Source organism: Vipera berus (assembly GCF_964194415.1).
Source record: "Vipera berus genome assembly, chromosome: 1".
Lineage (NCBI taxonomy): Eukaryota > Metazoa > Chordata > Lepidosauria > Squamata > Viperidae > Vipera > Vipera berus.
The window spans coordinates 217,657,944-217,676,468 of record NC_138202.1 but is presented as its reverse complement, the minus strand read 5'-3'; the positions used below and the strand labels follow the sequence as shown (position 1 = coordinate 217,676,468).

General features: G+C 39.9%; 1 protein-coding gene across 2 annotated transcripts in view; it reads right to left on the bottom strand.

The window, feature by feature from the left end:
• ROCK2 (Rho associated coiled-coil containing protein kinase 2) overlaps positions 1 to 18,525 on the bottom strand; it is a 110,657-nt gene that overhangs the window by 23,806 nt on the left and 68,326 nt on the right. For both annotated transcript variants that reach the window (XM_081342753.1, XM_081342754.1), the window contains exons 9-19: positions 18,124 to 18,283; positions 17,554 to 17,641; positions 16,312 to 16,400; positions 11,916 to 11,964; positions 9,498 to 9,633; positions 9,244 to 9,335; positions 8,737 to 8,983; positions 8,357 to 8,463; positions 6,800 to 6,959; positions 4,310 to 4,470; positions 761 to 945 (exon numbers count right to left, since the gene is read on the bottom strand). In XM_081342753.1, coding sequence (XP_081198879.1) covers positions 761 to 945; positions 4,310 to 4,470; positions 6,800 to 6,959; positions 8,357 to 8,463; positions 8,737 to 8,983; positions 9,244 to 9,335; positions 9,498 to 9,633; positions 11,916 to 11,964; positions 16,312 to 16,400; positions 17,554 to 17,641; positions 18,124 to 18,283 — 1,474 coding nt within the window. The remainder of the gene's footprint in view (positions 1 to 760; positions 946 to 4,309; positions 4,471 to 6,799; positions 6,960 to 8,356; positions 8,464 to 8,736; positions 8,984 to 9,243; positions 9,336 to 9,497; positions 9,634 to 11,915; positions 11,965 to 16,311; positions 16,401 to 17,553; positions 17,642 to 18,123; positions 18,284 to 18,525) is intronic.

The window sequence follows — 18,525 nt, the reverse complement described above, 5'->3', positions numbered from 1 at the left end:
AGAGCAGACAGGGAGACACGCCTTCTACCTGTTCCCACATAGGGAAACAAATGACCTCAGAAATGTCCTATGCTCTCCACCTCTGACTGTATCTGGCTTACAAGGCTGATGGGGGGAACAAACCCAGATTCTTTTTATTCCCTAAGCAGATGCGCAGCCACAGAACTGCCTGTGTCGATGAGGTTTTAAAGTGTAATTTTTCTGTAGCAATTTATGATACCGGTACATGCAAAAGAGGCATTCAGTTATGTTTTTTGACTTACGGCTGTGAACAAAAGCAAAAGTCAAGAGCTCCCCAGTTTAGGTGAAGAATGTCCCATTGTCCCTGTGAAACACCCTGTCATCAGAGGTGAGAATTGCTCTCACCCTTCTGGTCTTCCAGAAGGGTATTAAAACTTGGTTTTACCAATTGGATTGGGGCCCCGAGGGTGCACCTACCGTTGGCAGTGGCTGATGTGGTAAGAAGACATTACCACCTCTTGGTCCTAGTTTTTTTTAATAGTTTTGTTTTTAATGTGCATAGTTTAAATGTTTTAATTACTTTTATATTTATGTTTTTTATGATCTGTAAGCACCCATTTGCCTGATAGGGGAGATGGACGGCATATAAATTTAAGAAAGAATGATAATAGTGCCAACACTGCTGAAGAATTGATTGAAACCCTACGTGTTGATACACCATAATTTAGCATTGCCCAGCTCAGTTTTGAGTCACAATCAATTGTAATGGAACGGAACATTTATTCCTTAAAGGACTTACTTGCGGAGCTCATTATTTTGCTTTTCTAGGCTTAGTTTAATGTCAATAAGATGGTTATTTTCTTGTTTTAGCTGCTTCTCTGACACCTTCAATGCATTCAGTTGCTGGATTTGCATTTTGAAATCATTCTGGATGAGGCAGCGCTTTTGCGTTTCTTGTTCAATTTTCAGAGTCAGGTTTTCAACCTGCAAAACAGATTGATACTTTGTAGACAGATTTTTACGACCACGTGCATGGGAAATAATGTGTTTCACGCTCATGTAATTTAATTACATGATGTTAATCATGGGCAATCTTTCTCCTCAGATCACAGCTGCTTTGAAATAGAACTTAATGGTCCTATGTAAAGAGTAGTTTTAGTCAAGGAATTTTTTTTCTAGTTTACTGATTTTTGTTCCAGCTGCAGAGTAGGATAAATCATATCTAAACAGAAACTGTAAACAAAAGGTTTATAGCCATAATGAAGCATTTCATTACAAAATTAATGTCCCATTCCTAACTGAAAGCCAGTCCCATTCTCCAGTCAAACTTCAAGTCCTATAAATGTGCCCTTTCAGAACTAGTCTTACGGCCCAATTTAATAGATATTTACACAGAACTAATTGTCAATGTCCAGTGGGATTTATACCCAAGGCTAAGTTTGTCGTTTTTATTATACAAGGCTTGAAGCTAATATAATCAGTAATTAAACACTCTTCCTTGACCTGGAGAATTTTGAAACAAGTAAACGTGTATTCAAAATAACACATTAATATCCAATAAAGCTCTTTAGAGCTACAGGGAATGAAGATGGCAATTTTTAATGTGTAGCCAAATGTTTTGATTAATATTCATGAAATATAAATAGCTTTTGTTTTTCATTTAAAAGCTTCACATTTCAAATTACTTACAGAACGGAGAAATAAGAACCTAAAATATTCCATACCTTTAGCTTATACCCTAGAATTCATATTCCTGATTCTTAAACTTTCCCTGTGCTGCAACCTCTGAGCCCATGCTCAAGTACTGTGATCATCAAAAGGTGCACCAATGGAGCATGATATGCTGCTAGCATTTGACAAAGAAACATAGTAAAGGTAGTCCTCGACTTATAACCATTCATTTAGTGACCACTCGAAGTTACAGACTTATGACCATTTTTCACACTTACAACCATTGCCTCACGTGATCAAAATTCAGGTGCTTGGCAACTGACTCATATTTATGACGGCTGCAGTGACCCGGGGTCACGTGATCGCCTTTTGCCACCTTCTGACAAGCAAAGTCAATGGGGAAGCCAGATTCACTTAACAACTGCAGCGATTCACTTCACAACAGTGGCAAAAAAAGATTGCAAAATGGGGGGAGATGACTTAACAACTGTCTCACTTAGCAATACAAATTTTGGGCTCAATTGTGGTTGTAGGTCGAGGACTAACTGTAGGTGCTCAAAATTACCTATATGATTTTTTTGGATCAATTGATTCTCTCAATCTAGTCCACATTTGGTTTTGATAAAAAAAAGTTAAGCCAATATAAATTATAAAAGCGGAACAAAAACTTAGATCTTGATAGAGAATTACCGTATATACTTGAGTATAAGCCGAATTTTTCAGCCCACTTTTTGGGCTGAAAAATTCCACTTCGGCTTATACTCCAGTCAACAAAAAAACTTACCGAGGACTTGTGCGCGGCCGAGGCTTTGGAGCTTCCGGGATCGCGCTCACCTCTCCCAAGCCACCGCCGTCCGGAGACCTGCCGAAGTTTGGGGAGGTTTGGGGAGGTGCGCGCGCACCTCCCCAAACCTCCCCAAACGAAGCCGGGTCTCCGTTCCTCTGCGCCCTGCCTGCCTGCTTCTTTCCGCTGTGGAAAGAAGCAGGCAGGCAGGGGGCGGAGGAACGGAGACCCGGCGACGTTTGGGGATATTTGGAGAGGCGCCCAAACCTCCCCAAACGTCGCCGGGTCTCTGTTCCTCCGCCCCCTGCCTGCCTGCTTCTTTCCGCTGTGGAAAGAAGCAGGCAGGCAGGGCACAGAGGAACGGAGACCCGGCGACGTTTGGGGATATTTGGAGAGGCGCCCAAACCTCCCCAAACGTCGCCGGGTCTCCGTTCCTCCGCCCCCTGCCTGCCTGCTTCTTTCCGCTGTGGAAAGAAGCAGGCAGGCAGGGCACAGAGGAACGGAGACCCGGCGACGTTTGGGGATATTTGGAGAGGCGCCCAAACCTCCCCAAACGTCGCCGGGTCTCCGTTCCTCCGCCCCCTGCCTGCCTGCTTCTTTCCGCTGTGGAAAGAAGCAGGCAGGCAGGGGGCGGAGGAACGGAGACCCGGCGACGTTTGGGGATATTTGGAGAGGCGCCCAAACCTCCCCAAACGTCGCCGGGTCTCCGTTCCTCCGCCCCCTGCCTGCCTGCTTCTTTCCGCTGTGGAAAGAAGCAGGCAGGCAGGGCACAGAGGAACGGAGACCCGGCGACGTTTGGGGATATTTGGAGAGGCGCCCAAACCTCCCCAAACGTCGCCGGGTCTCCGTTCCTCCGCCCCCTGCCTGCCTGCTTCTTTCCGCTGTGGAAAGAAGCAGGCAGGCAGGGCACAGAGGAACGGAGACCCGGCGACGTTTGGGGATATTTGGAGAGGCGCCCAAACCTCCCCAAACGTCGCCGGGTCTCCGTTCCTCCGCCCCCTGCCTGCCTGCTTCTTTCCGCTGTGGAAAGAAGCAGGCAGGCAGGGCACAGAGGAACGGAGACCCGGCGACGTTTGGGGATATTTGGAGAGGCGCCCAAACCTCCCCAAACGTCGCCGGGTCTCCGTTCCTCCGCCCCCTGCCTGCCTGCTTCTTTCCGCTGTGGAAAGAAGCAGGCAGGCAGGGCACAGAGGAACGGAGACCCGGCGACGTTTGGGGATATTTGGAGAGGCGCCCAAACCTCCCCAAACGTCGCCGGGTCTCCGTTCCTCCGCCCCCTGCCTGCCTGCTTCTTTCCGCTGTGGAAAGAAGCAGGCAGGCAGGGCACAGAGGAACGGAGACCCGGCGACGTTTGGGGATATTTGGAGAGGCGCCCAAACCTCCCCAAACGTCGCCGGGTCTCCGTTCCTCCGCCCCCTGCCTGCCTGCTTCTTTCCGCTGTGGAAAGAAGCAGGCAGGCAGGGCACAGAGGAACGGAGACCCGGCGACGTTTGGGGATATTTGGAGAGGCGCCCAAACCTCCCCAAACGTCGCCGGGTCTCCGTTCCTCCGCCCCCTGCCTGCCTGCTTCTTTCCGCTGTGGAACGAAGCAGCCTGAACGAAGCAGGCTGCTTCTTTCCACTGCGGAACGAAGCAGCCTGCCTGCTTCTTTCCGCTGCGGAACGAAGCAGCCGGCGGCGGAGGCTTGCAGAACGGCGGATCGGCTTATACTCAAGTCACCAACTTTTTCCAGTTTTTGGGGGTGAAATTGGGGGTCTCGGCTTATACTCGAGTCGGCTTATACTCAAGTATATACGGTATTTTATCATAAATGTAACAAACGAGGGGGAAAAGCTGTAAGTAGATGGAGCGTAGCAAATATTAAAATTGATTTTTTTTTAAGTTTATACTTACATCTTCACTTAGTTTATCTTTCTGCTTAAGCAGCTCATTTATTTTCTGCTGGGATTGCTTCAGATCGCAGTCCAACATGGAACACTGCTTTTCAACTTCCAGTAAGCAGTTTTCTACTTTTTGCTTTGTAGCCCTTTCTTCTGAAAGTTTCTTTTCCATTTCTGTGAAAGGAAAAAAAACCAGCTACTTTGTTATAGGGAAATTCACATTGGCATATAGTAAACAATTTTAAACAAACAATTCTTTGTTTAAAATATATACACGTTTTTTGTAGAACTTGAGACCTAAGTAATACATTCAGGCACACAAACAAGGATGGAATATCTTTGAGAGGGAAATGACAGAACTCAAGATAGGATCTGCATATTAATAATAGTCCACAGAATCAGATAAAAAGTTCTGTGAACTGTCCATTTTAATCAAAATAAACTTGAAATGGACAATTATTTTAGTACTTTATTCAGGTCTCCCAACCTTCCAATGCATGGTAAGCTTTTCTTTTTTTCCTCTCTCTAAAGACATTTTGTTCACTGTTTCAAGTATTCTCAATATTGCTTAAAAATATGATTCACGGTTTAACATATAGGATGTACACATATACAACGAGCACTTTCATTAAGCAAGCCCATAATCTTTTTTTGTGCAAACAAGTTAATATATCTATACATTACTTGATCAGGAGATTTCATACACTATCTTTGTTACATAATTTAAGATTTTCATATACGTTTAGAGCAGTATTATACAATTTATGAAATGGTTAGCAGCAGAATTCTCTGTATGACCCATTCGAGAATCAGTTCTACTGCCTGCTTTAGTGTTTACAGAAATGAAGCTCCAGTCAAGTGAGTCATATTTTGCCTAGATCTCTCCAATCCCATCCCCAATGTAGATGCAGACATATGTCTGAAACTAAGTAAACATAGGCTAGAACACTTTTAAGAAGGCTTGGAGAAACTTCTGAAAAAAGTGATGTCAAAGCAAGAACATCCGAAGTTCTTTTGAGGAGTTTCATCTGTCGGAACCATGACAAAGTGATCCACGAAAGAAAGAGTTTGTGAACAAAGGAGCTCCGTTTGAAGGCTTTTATTGTGCTGATCATGTCAAGCTATAAAATGTGCTTAGAATAGGAATCCCAAAGCCTTTCACTATCCTCATGCCAATCCTATATAGAGGTCAGGAAGCCACAGTATATAGAAAACACAAGAAAAAAGAGATGGGCACCAGGATGGAAAATGAGTGAGACAAAAGCGTATACTCTGCTCTATTTATTCAACCTATACGCTGAATATATTAAAGGAAGCTGGTCTGCAAATAGCCAAGAGTGGTTTTAAAACCAGAGAAAGAAGCATCAACAACTTGTTCCGTGCTGATGGTGCTACTCTGATGGCTGAAACGCAAAGGATCTGCAAGTTCTAGTAATAAAAGTTGAAGAACGTAAGTGAAGAAAAAATGGGACTAAAATTAAATATAAAACAGACCAAGCAGGTAAAAGAACCAGCATTAGAATTGACAGTGAAGATACTTGTCTTTTTGGACTGATGATAACTGTAAAGACTCCATCAGTCACGAAATGTGCCACAGATTAGCGCTTGGCAAAGCAGCCATGAAGGCCGTGGAAAAGACGTTCAAATGTCTATACCAGGGGTAGGCAACCTCGGCTCTTTTATGACTCATGGACTTCAACTCCCAGAATTCCTGAGTCAGTATGCTGACTCAGGAATTCTGGGAGTTGAAGTCCATGAGTCATAAAAGAGCCGAGGTTGCCTACCCCTGGTCTATACCTATAAAGATTGTAATAGTGCAAGCAATGGTATTCTTTGTAACCCTTTATGAAAGTGAAAGTTGGACTTTGAAGAAGCAGGATAGGAAAAGTATAGATTTTTTTTTCAACTCTGATGTTGAAAAAGACTCCAGATAACACCTTGGACAGACAAGAAAACAAACCAAGGGAGCACTGAACAAATCAACCCAGAGTTCTCACTTAAGGCACGAATGACCAGACTCATTTGGACACATCACGTGAAAACTTAGGAAACTGAAGCAGGCTCCAATGCTGGGAGAGGTGGCAGGAAAGAGAGGAAGAGAATGGACAGCAACCGACAGCAAGATGGATGGAGTCCATTGCAGTGGCATAGGTAGGCTGTTGGAAGAAGAACTAGATTGGGGCAGATTATCATGGAGAAAAAATATGTGGTCACTAAGAGTCTGACTTAATGGCACATGATCAAACAAACAAACAAACAAAAACTAAGTTTTAAATTAAGATTAGCTTCTGAGTTACAACAGTGAAATATGTGGATTTTTATACATGTAGGTCTTTTCCAATCTTTCTTCTATTCCTGAACTGAAGGAATAAGCTTAATCAAATAATCATTTCTCTGTGGAGTCATCCTGAAGCTAAACTGTCACATTCATTTTTTTTGAATAAGAAGCTGAAGATAAATAAATGCTAAATGAAGTTATGAACATGTGATATTAAATGCCTACCTTTCATAGCTTCAGACTTAGCTTCCTCAATCGATTTATATATTTTGTTTTTGTCTGCTAGTCGGGCTTTTGTTGCTTTATGTTCAACCTCTTCTTGCTCCAGGTTTTGTTGCATGACTTTAAGCTTGTAAGTCATATCTATTTCCGTGTTGCTCTTCTCCTGTTAGGCATAAATCAAAATATCTCATGATTATTATAAACCCCATGTAAAATGCTTTATTGGAACTGTTGGTTGTAGACAAGAAAAAATGTAGGCTTTGACCTAGGTATTCAGTCTGCTACCTTAATTATTACGCAAGCAAGCGGATATTAAAACCATGATGAAAAGCCTAACGTGAGATGATAGGAGCCACTGATCAAGGCAGCATGTTAAATTGAATAGAAACCAAAAGAGACAGTGATGCGTGAAAAGAGAACGAGGATACTATTTTGCCCGGTGCTGGTATTTTCTACTTGCACAAACCAGTTAGGTGAAAGCTATGTAAACCTGTGTGCCCTCATCTCTGTAGCATGGAGAAGACTATGATTCTTTTTTTAAAAAAATCTATAGAAACGAACACATCTAATTACATATAAAATTTTGTTTTCCTAATAGTATTCTGGTGTGGACTATTAAGCAACTCTGCTTAATCTAGTTACAATAAATCTCTCCTAGCTCTCCTTAAAATTTACATGGATGTGCTAATTGTTTTGCCCTCAGAAAAACTGTTAAAAGCATTCTGAACATTTTATTTAAACCTCAATATAAAACTTAAATATTTCAAGTTTCCTGGTTTCTCTAGCAAATAAGGACATGTTGATGTGAAAGTAAAATGTTAACAGGGAAGTTAAGCAGATGGCCAAACAGAACACGACTGTTTACAGCTCTATGTATGCCATTCTGCCTCTTAACTTTTTTTTAATTGTTACAGAAAAATAGAGAGATTCTGTGGGTAGATTGCAGTTAAGCGTTCATATTGGCATGTTGTTATGCTAATTTTACTTTGCAGTTGGAAACTGCAAAGATGTGTATATGCTTTACTATGTTTTACAAGCACACAGTGTTATTGCTATTGAGGTTTCATAAATGCTCAGACTGTCACAGTCTAGGCTTTGTTGAACTGTCTAGTCTTGGGACACAAATGCATTGTGTGCGTGGACCTATGCTTCAAGCCTGTTGCTGTTCTTGAACTTTATTTAAATATACCAAGCAGAAAACTGTTCGAGATTTTTGACGGATCTGCTCTTTCTGCACTCCTTGTGCATTTCATTTTTGCTTTTAGTTTGTTCCAACTTCAAAGGTGTTATTAACCCAATATTCACTGAAAACCACCACCCAGTTCACTATGTGTGGTTAGGACTCAAAATCTGGGCGTTCGTGTAGCATCTGTCAATAACTCTTTACAGAAGCTGCAACTTTTCCAGACTGGTGTAGCATGATTAAAGGAGCTGCTGACTCCGAATCATGCTTCCCCTTCAAATCTGGAGTGCTGCAGAGTTCTATTTGTAAGGCTATGAATAGGACCTTATTTTATTAGCTCAACTGAACAATATAGTTCTTTTTTTTCTTAAGTTTACCTTTTCCAGGTCTGTCAACTTATCCTGTAATTGCCTTTTCTCCGCCTCCATTTTAGCTAATGTATTCTTCCCATTTTTTACTTCTTCTTCCAAATTAAGCACTCGGCCTAGGAATATTCAAAAGATTTCAACAAGGAAAAAAGCATTATCTACATATTAATTAAAGTGTAACAATTTACATGCTTTGATTACAAAACCAAACCATTCATGACATATTCTGAAGGCAGAAGGAACAGGAAAAGAGTTGGCTGATTCCTGTGAATGTGGACATGTTGATAAATTATATGTTTAATACCTCTAAAATCCCCATTAAAATGGATAGTCACAATACCCTGCCCCTATGATATGAAAATCACTTTCCAAGAGACTGGTTTTCATACCCTGGAGGTCATGGATAATTTCTGACCCATGAGTCCGATCTCTTCTTTCAGATTCTAGAGCTGACTGCAGATTCAAAAAATCCTTCTCCAGTCGGAGCTTAGTATTCTCTAAGGCACAGTTTTTATCCTGCAGATCTCTGTTGTTAGCTTCCAGCTGCTGAATTTGCTTTGTACTTTCTGTTTGGTTCTTTCTCAACCTGGCTGCTGTATCAGACTCTGTGCGCAGCAAGGCATTGGCTTCATCCAGCTATTGAGACACAAAAATACATCGCAGCATTACACACAAACTAAAAAAAAGTAAGCTTTTATCATGGATAGTATCATCCATTTACTGTAGCAATGCATAACATATAGCTTTTAATTATGAAGTTACTCGGAAATTAAAAGTCTTAAGTGCCACTGGGAGTCGAACTTAAAACAGAATCATTGATAGATTTTTGTTTTGTTTGCTACAAGAACACTGAATTGCCATTACCCAAGTTAACTTAAAAGAAACAAACAACTTGCCTGCCTTTGTAGCTGAGTGATTTTTTCATTTGATATTTGGGAGTTTTGATTCCTCTTTTTCATATCCTCAAGTTGATCCTTTAAACTGTTCACTGAAAGAAAAAACAAAGCATTAATTCCATCACACAGGTTTCATAACAATATGTCACAAGTTATTCCATGAAGCAAAGGCAAAGAATGGGGATTCATCAATGCTCTCCTCCTCTGACGCCGCAAATAATGTAGTTTTTCTTTATTGTTTTTGGTGAACGTACCGTCATTTTCTAGATTGCGTTTTCGATCTGCTTCGTGTTCTGCTTTTCGCTGATATTCTGCATTCTTGTGCTGAAGAAGAGCCTTTTCCCTTTCCAACTGTCTGAACGAAGATTCTAGCCGTTTCCTTGAAGATGTCTGGGAAAATCATGGAGGAAGAGAAACACGATGGGGACATTTTTTCTAAAATGACAGTTAAGGAGTCCCACAAATTTTCTCAATGCAAAAATCAAAATCATTTCTCATTTGACTGCAGCAAATATACAATACAACACTCAGTAGATGGGATTGTGCCAAATCGCTCCCAAACAGCAGAGCAGTCCCAGAATTCCATGTGTTAGAGCAGGGGTGTCAAACTCAATTTCATTGAGGGCCGCATCAGCATTGCGGTTGCCCCCAAGGGGCCGGGTGGGTGTGGCCAGGGTGGGCATGGCCTACTGGGTGGGCGTGGCTAGAGTGCGAATGGCCTACTGGGTGGGCGTGGCCAGGTCTACATCGTTCGCATCAAGGGTGCCTATGGGGGCCTGGGCAGGAGTGGGACAGTTCTGAGGGTCTCTGGCAGAAGGAGGGTCTCTGGGCCAGGGCCAAGGCAGCAGGGGCCGTTCCCTCACTGTTTCCAGGATGGCTTCGCAGGCTGCATGAAACCACTTCACGGGCCGCATCCGGACCCCGGGCCTTGTGTTTGACATGTCTGTGTTAGAGCATGAGGGTTTGAAAGCATAAAGTAAGCAAAATGGATTTCTAGCTACACAAACAATACAGGGGAGTCCTCACTTAAGAACAATACTTGGAATCAGAATTTCTATTGCTAATTGACATGGTCATAAAGTGCAACTTCGTGCAAAAGCGCTGCTTAGCAACTGCAGTTCTGGCACTTTAAGTGAGTTCTGCAATCACGTGAATGGGAGTGTTGGACCATTGTCAGTACAAGGACCGGTTTTATAAGTCCAGCTATTCAGTAGTGTTGTAAATTTGAATATTTGCTGAATGAGTGATTGCTAAGTAATTGTCAGTTCTCTTAACAATTCTCTCTGTTAACATAACGCTTCATGCCATTCTGAACTATCAGCCTCATTCTTAAGAGGATGCAGGGGACTGATTTCTAGAACGGGTTATCAGGAAAGACCTCAACTTTCTCACATTGGTCTGGTTTGCGCAGTATATGAAAATATAATCCATGATATATAAACTACAAAAACCTGTCTCAGGAAACATACTGAGCCAAAACCAAAGCAATCCACAGCATAACAGAGCATGCTGAATGGACCTTGTGCTGCATTTTAAAAAACTTCAGATGATGGGAGGTTTACTTGTACAAGCTGTCTCCAGCACTAGTAACAAAAATCCTACTCTCCTCGTGCGACCTAGGTTCCTTGACACAATGGCTGATGGTGCCCAAGGTATAAAAGATAGGGAGCAATCAATTTAGTGTACTTGATTTACAGGATTGGCTACATCACTAAAACCAAAAGAGCTATTTGGTGGGATAAAAAATACCTCCTTTAAACTGACCTTGCCTACCGGAGGCTTTATAGGCAGGTTCATGAAACAAGAATGGTAAGAATGCAGAAAAGATCTGCCATTGCCTTATTTTGCTATGTTTTTCGACTTCCTTGTGTAGCCATGGAGAATCCCATCCAAGCACTAGCCAGGGCCAACCCTGCTTAGTTTCTGAGTCCAGATAAGGCCAGCTATTATAGCCACAGAACTGAGAGATTGAACTGCCCCATGGTACATTGCAAAGAGGACCTCTGATTTGTTCTCATTAGTAAGCGAGCGTCCAATACCTAAATATCACATAAAAGATTGGCATTTAGTTGACTTCCTACCAAAAGAAACAACAGATAATCAACATATATCTTTTGTGCCTTTAAAAATATATATTCTGCATACTTTTTCACTGACGCAGTGCCACTGCCTCAAATGTAAAGAAAACATGCCAAAGTAGATATGTAAATGAAATACATAGATAATCAAGGCTGAAATCGGTCCGCCTAAGTTCCAGAGGAGATTGCCCTTCCCAGATACATTTCCTGTGGTATCAGGTGGCTCATTGCCTCACCAGATTGTTATTTGTGCTTTTAAACTTTTTTATTTATTTTGAAAGAAAAGAGTTTAAAGTAATTTGGCATACATCACCAATGTTCAGAAGACAATGCTATGTTTACACACTCTATTAAAAGGACAAATAAAGATAGTGTGACTTAGTCAATAAGTTGTGTGACTTTGGGGTTTTCCAAGTAAAGGTTTTTACCCAAGATGCATCAGTGCCACATAAGAATTAAACTGATCCCCCCCCCAAAAAAAAAACAGGTCCTGCATTAATTCTGAGACACTTACAGCGTCTCAAATTAAAATTCAAAAATTCAAAACAGGGTATTTAATTACACTCAAAATATAAAACAAAATTATTCATTTACCTCCTCATCCAATTCCTTCATTATTTTCTCTAGACGATTATTAATAGCTCTGTAGAACAATTAATGTGAGAGAGGGACAGAATTACAGATGGAAAAAAAGATTTTCTTTAGTATAAAATCTTCTCCACAGTGAAAATGTAACCATTTATAGGTACAAGGTCAAGGTCCTGGGCAGCAGGCTAAATTGCAAGTAATGCTTATCTAAATATGATTCTTACACAATTCTGTTTAGCAAGGTTTATTGAGATAGGTAGAATGAAGTCAGATTTCCCACAATTCTTATAAGAACTGAAAAATGAACTACAGTATTTCCAAGTTATAACCAATATATACCCATATTATATGATTCTAACGGATAATTCTAGCTAATTCTAACAGCCTTTCCATAAAACCAACAAGGAGATAGGTCTCTTCAACAATAATTGGCTAGTTTGCAGGTGGCTCTTTAAATAATGATCTCTTGAATCTCTACTAGTGCAGGAACCAACTCTTATATATGCAGCTGCTAAATTACAGATAGATCTAAACTTTCCAAATTCCCCTCAAAATTCACATTAGATACCCAAATTATGATATGAACAGCTTGCAAAAAACTAAAGGAACAAGCAAAGAGAGCAATGTGATCTACAAAAGAATATTTATTTTGGATGCTTTTCTGTTCTCTATTTACTACTTAATGACAATGCACGTTACCTATAGAATAGCAGATGGAAGAATCTGGAAGAAGAGAAAGCATCACTACTTAATACTTTGCTTTTGTTTGTTAAATTTGGAGATTTGGGTTAGAAGTAGTAGGACCCGCTAATTAAGCCAATCCCTATTAAACCTTATTTAATAAAGGATTATGTCCAGTTTTTAGACATATTTTCTTCAGGCCCCAGTACCCTCTTTGATCACCTCAGTATATTTTCCTGTCATTTTGTGTAAGTGCAAAAATAGGCTTTACAGAATTGAACTCCTCCACAAAAAATCATTCGCAATGCTACTGCCCCCCCAACCCTGGAAAACAAAGTCCAAGATCCAAACAAGTGTCATATCTGTATTCATCGTAATCCCTCAACATCTCCCCCCATTTTATATGTTGTCCCCCAGCAAGCAGGACATTGCTCAGCTTTGCTCTGTGTGAAACTTTCTATCCTCCAACTCAAAAATCACCACATACCAATACACAGCAGCACTGTGAACACTTTTGGATTTTTCAGTATTTCTGCATAAATATGACCTAAAGAGTCATATTCTCTGCAAAAGTCCTAAAACTAGATAAAAGAGAACTCATTTAAACAAATGAATCTAAAACATTATACTTGTTCATTTATTTAGTGAGGAAAATGATGCAAAACAACATCACGTGCAAAAGTATGTGAACCTCTAGGATTAACAGTTCATTTGAAGGAGAAATTAGAGCCAGGTGTTTCAATCAATGGGATGATAATCAGATGTGTGTGTAGGTGATCCTGCCTTGCTTAAAGAATTCTAGGTATTCACTATCACAGTCTGATCATTACAGCCCAGGGATGTAAAAGGATTTCATGACTAGAACAAGAGAGATTTCTTAGGGCTTCTGAAAAGCAGGTTTGATATTCACCAGGACAGAAAAAAGTTACAAAATGATTTGTAAAGATTTAGGACTCTACCAGTCCACTGCCAGGCAGACTATGCACAGATAGAGGCAATTAAACACCATTATTACCCTCAAAGTAGTGGTCAGCTAACCAATTCCATGTCAAAATCAAGGCATGGAACAGTCCAGGTGGCCTCAAAGAACCCCAGGGTAACATCTAAGGAACTAAAGGCCTCTCTTGCACTGGCCAATGTCAATGTTTATAAAGCCGTCACTAGGAGAATACTAAATAACAATGGTGTGCATGGCAGAATGGCAAAGACCTAAAAACCTGGCTCTTTGAGCTATCTGGCCTGGACTGAGGGGTTTTAATGATTTTAAATTGTGATTTTGACTTTTTGGGGCTATACTTAATTTTATTTTATTTTAATTTTATATTGTATTGTTTTTAAATTGCTGGTGATGACCTATAAAGCCCTAAATGGCTTGGGTCTGGGATATCTGAGGAAACACCTGCTGCCGGCATCAAGTTCCCTTCGTCCAGTGCGCTCCCACAGGGAGGGTCTTCTCAGGGTGCCGCCGGTAAGAGATTGCCGGCGGACGACACCCAGGGATAGGGCCTTCTCAGTGGGGGAACCAGCTGCCAGTGGAGCTGAGGACTGCCCCCGACCTCCGTTCATTCCGCCGGGACCTGAAGACCTGGCTCTTCGAGCTCTCTGGCCCAGGCTGAGGATTAATCTTATTTTAACTGGGGTTTTATTTATGCAGGGACAAATATAATTTTTTTAAATTTGTTTTTAACTTTTGTATCTTGGTTTTTTAATCACCCTGTAAACCGCCCTGAGTCCTTCGGGAAAGGGCGGTATATAAATGTAATAAAATAAATAAATAAATAAAATAAATTCTGCCCTGTAAACCACCCCGAGTCCTTTGGGAATAGGGCGGTATATAAACCGAATTAATAAATAAATAATAAAATAAAGAGAAAGCCAATACTTTCCAAAAAGAACCTTGCTATCTACCTCTCTGCAGTTTGTGAAAACCACATGGATAAGCCAGAAAGTTAGTGGAAGAATGTGAAGGGAAGAATTTAAAATAGAACACCCCCTCCTTTTTCTTCTTCTTCGCTTGAATGAAAACGCTATGTTTAGCAAAAAGGGCAAATCCTGCATTCTAGAGCAAAAGCTTTGTGCCATCTGTGCAGCCTAGTACGTATCTTGGCTTCTGCCTGCTTTGCTCCCTCTAGACCAGGCTGATTTGCTATTATCGATAGGATGATGAAATTTTGAATTATACTAGCAAATTCTACAGGAAAATATTAGGGTACCTGTCTAAGAGCTGAAGCTATGAGAAAACAGGTCGTGCAGTAAGACAATGACTTAAAACGCACAATTTGCAAGAGCAAATAGCTAAAGCAGAAGAAAGTTAATGTTTTGGAAAGGCCAAACCAAAACCCTCACCTTAATCCTTCAGAAATGGTGAGGAAGGGCCTGAAGTGAGCGGTTCATGTAATGAAGTTCACCAACATACATGAGGTGAAGCTGTTCTGTAAGAAGGAATGGGCTAAGCTCCCTCCAAGCCAATGCATGTGAATAATCGACAGCTATCAGAATCATTTAGTTGTAGTTATTTCTGTCCAAGGGAGGCACACCAGTTATGAAAGCAAAAACTTTTATATTTTTGCCAGACACAAATATGTTTCTTTGGTTCGTTTTCCTCAAAGAATAAATGAACAATATAATGTTCTTAACTTAGTTGTTCTCTTCAATTTAGTTTTAGAACTTGTATGGAGAACACATTGCATTTTAGGTCAGATTTTTAAATCATACTGCTCTTTCTGACTTCTCAATGGCTTTCAATTCCATCGATCATGGTATCTGTTGGGACCAGTTCTGGAATTAAAGGTGGGCAACAAAGTATTATGTCGGTTCCTCTTTCATCCAGGGCTGGTTCTAATTGGTATTGATGGGCGAGAGAACCCAGTCCAAAGCCCCAAGTGCACAGGGTGTAACTGGGCTGAAGCTTTTTTCCCCTCCTAACATCCACATGAGGCCACTAGGTAAGGTCATCCAATGGTTTGGGGTGACTTTATCACTAATATGCTTATGATACCCAGCTTCATCTCTCTACCCCAGGCTACTGGAGTGACGTCATGGACACCCTGTCCCAATTTCTAGAGGCTGTGAGGGCCTGATGTGGTGCTACAAGCTTTGACCCAGCCTGGCTCTATTGTTCTATGTTCAAGCAAGTTTGAAGAGCACTCAGAAGATTTAACTGGGGCAGAAGGCAGCAGCATGGGCTCCAGTTACTTGGCACACATAACACCACTACTCCATGAGCGCCATTGGTTGCCAGTCTGCTTCTGGGTGCAATTTAGGGTGCTGGTTATCACCTTTCAACCCTTCATGGCTCATTAAGTGAGCCCCCAACTGTGCACAGGGGCCTGCTTCTTGCTTGTGTTAGTGAATTGTTCTTTTTCAACTGCCTCTCTTTTCAATTTTATAATGTTTGTTATTGTTTTTGTTCTGTTTTAATTCTGTCACCCAGAGTCGCTTGTTAAGATGGGCAGCCACAGAAATTGGATGAGCTAACAAAAAAAATATTTATGCAGATATTAAAAATTCAAAAGGGTTCGCAAACTTTCAAACAACACTGTATGTAAAATGTAACAGATACAACTGCTTTTTGATATTACAGCTTTTAATATAGGAAAGATTCTTCATTTATACTACATGTATTTTTAAGGAGTGCGTTTGGTCTATGTCTATACGTTTTAACAAACTAAAATTATATTTTTAAGAGTTTCTAACTTTTATAAAGAAAATAAAGTTATACCTGTATTTTTGCTCGAGGTCATCTTTGGTTTGTATTTCATTACGGAGCTGATCTTCTAATTTGTTTATTTTTTCCTGAAATTGTATAAGCTGACAGAAAAAAAATCCCCTGATTTTTAGGCATTTATAAGTGACAGAATTTATAGAAAGCACATAAAAATATCCCTATTTATATGGCTTACATCAGAAGTTCCTAAACTGGGATGGCATGAAGAATTTGGGTGTGGTGGTGGTGGTGGGAGTATGTGAATTTTTTACCAAAGGTATAATTGGAGAAAGCAATGCAGTAACTTTCAAATGAGGGTCTAATAACCCAGGGACAGGTTAATGAGGTGATGGAAATGCTGAAGGTTGGTGGTTGGATAACATAAACGTAAGTGTTGGGCAAGATGGTGGAAAGATTGAGTTGGAGATCAATGTGTACATTTACTTAGGCAAAATAAAGGACAGATCTAACATTATTCATCTAGAGGCAAGATGTCTCCAAAATACAAAAAGGGCTTAAACATCTGGGAATTCCTGATTTATACTGATTGTTTCTTTACTAGTTATTTGCCAACATGAAAGTAAATTGTTTTTATGATTATGTACAAAACATGCTGAACTTGGTGAAATACACGTTAATGAATATAAATTAACACTTCAATCAAAATCTTACAGATTTGTCATATCATAATTGTTCTTAAATTTCCGCAAGAGATTATGCTGTTACACAGTTAAATTTAAAAGAAGCAAAGTTTACAAAACATGTGAAGCCTCTTCCAGATCTCCTAAATTAAAACCAATCTAAATTTGCTGAAAAACTGCATACAGAAACAAATCCTATGCTATGAAATGTCCATTTACAAAGTTTTTCAAAAAAATTCTTAAACTGAGATATTTCATGGACAGAAAGAGAAAATTTTATGTGTGTTTGTGTGTCGTGTAGCAATATATATTGATAAAAAAATCTTCAGAATAATGTGCTTACCTCTTCACCATCCTGTAAAAAATAAAAATCAGATACATGCTTAAAAACAGGATACTTTTCCATCTTTTTTCCAATAACTTATATTGCCTGATTTAAATTATCCTTAAAAATCTACTTATCTAAATCTTAAATCACATAATGACCAAAACATCTTTTTATTAAACTGGATAATTCACAAGCAGTTTTAGATTTGTGCAAATAGTTAACTATTGATGCACATATTTTCCATACATATGAAACAAATGTTTAGCACATTAAAATACGAGTACTTACCTCATTTTTCCTAAATTCATTTTTCTTTGTCCCATTGTTCTTACAGGATTCAACTTTCTTACCAAGCTCAGGAAAGTCACTTAGCAACCTGTTCAAAACAGAAGTTTTCAAAAACTCTAGACACTGTGCCAATCAACTCATTTTAATCAATTTGCTCTAGTCCTAATCCCACTAGTCTGTGCTCAGAATGAAGGCATTTATTTAGCATTAGCTTTTTTAACAGACCCTGGAGCTTTTTGATTAATGAGGGAGGAGCCTAAGAGCTTCTTAAACCCATTTAAAACAGAAAGCTTCAAAAAAAGGTCTATGCAAGTAGATATAGTCAGATACAAAATGCAGGTCAGCATAACTGGCTCTAAGAGCAATGCCTCTGTTCTGTGTACTGTATTCTCCTTTCCCTGAAAAAGCAGTAATAAATATTTTGGGAATTACAAAAACATAATCCAATGACATACATACATACATACACACACATATACATACATACGTAACACACATGCATGCACACACAAGATCACTGCTAAAAATCAGATTAATTGGTATGTATATTTTTACATGTATGTTACATACAGGTTCTCTCTAAAGTAAGTAAATCCAATGAAAGGCAGTTGGTTTCCAACAAATGCTTTTGGGACTGGAAAGGTTTCGACATCTCCTTTGTCATCTTCAATATCATCAAAATTGCTGCTATCTATGTCACTACTCAGCTCAGGTACAACTGGTGCAGCAGCTAAAAAAAGTAAATACCAGTATTAGAACAAAATTCAATGTTGTGATATTTAAACAGCATTTTTCTTTTGCCATTAAAGTTTTAATTTTGTACCATTTTAATTCAATGTGTAATTAACATTATTTTACTTCAGAACAATCAAACACCAAGGCTGCTTATTTCAAACTGGGACAAAATTTCTATTATTTCAGAACCCCTATTAAACAACTTAATTAATGTTATATATTAAGAATGTTTGACCA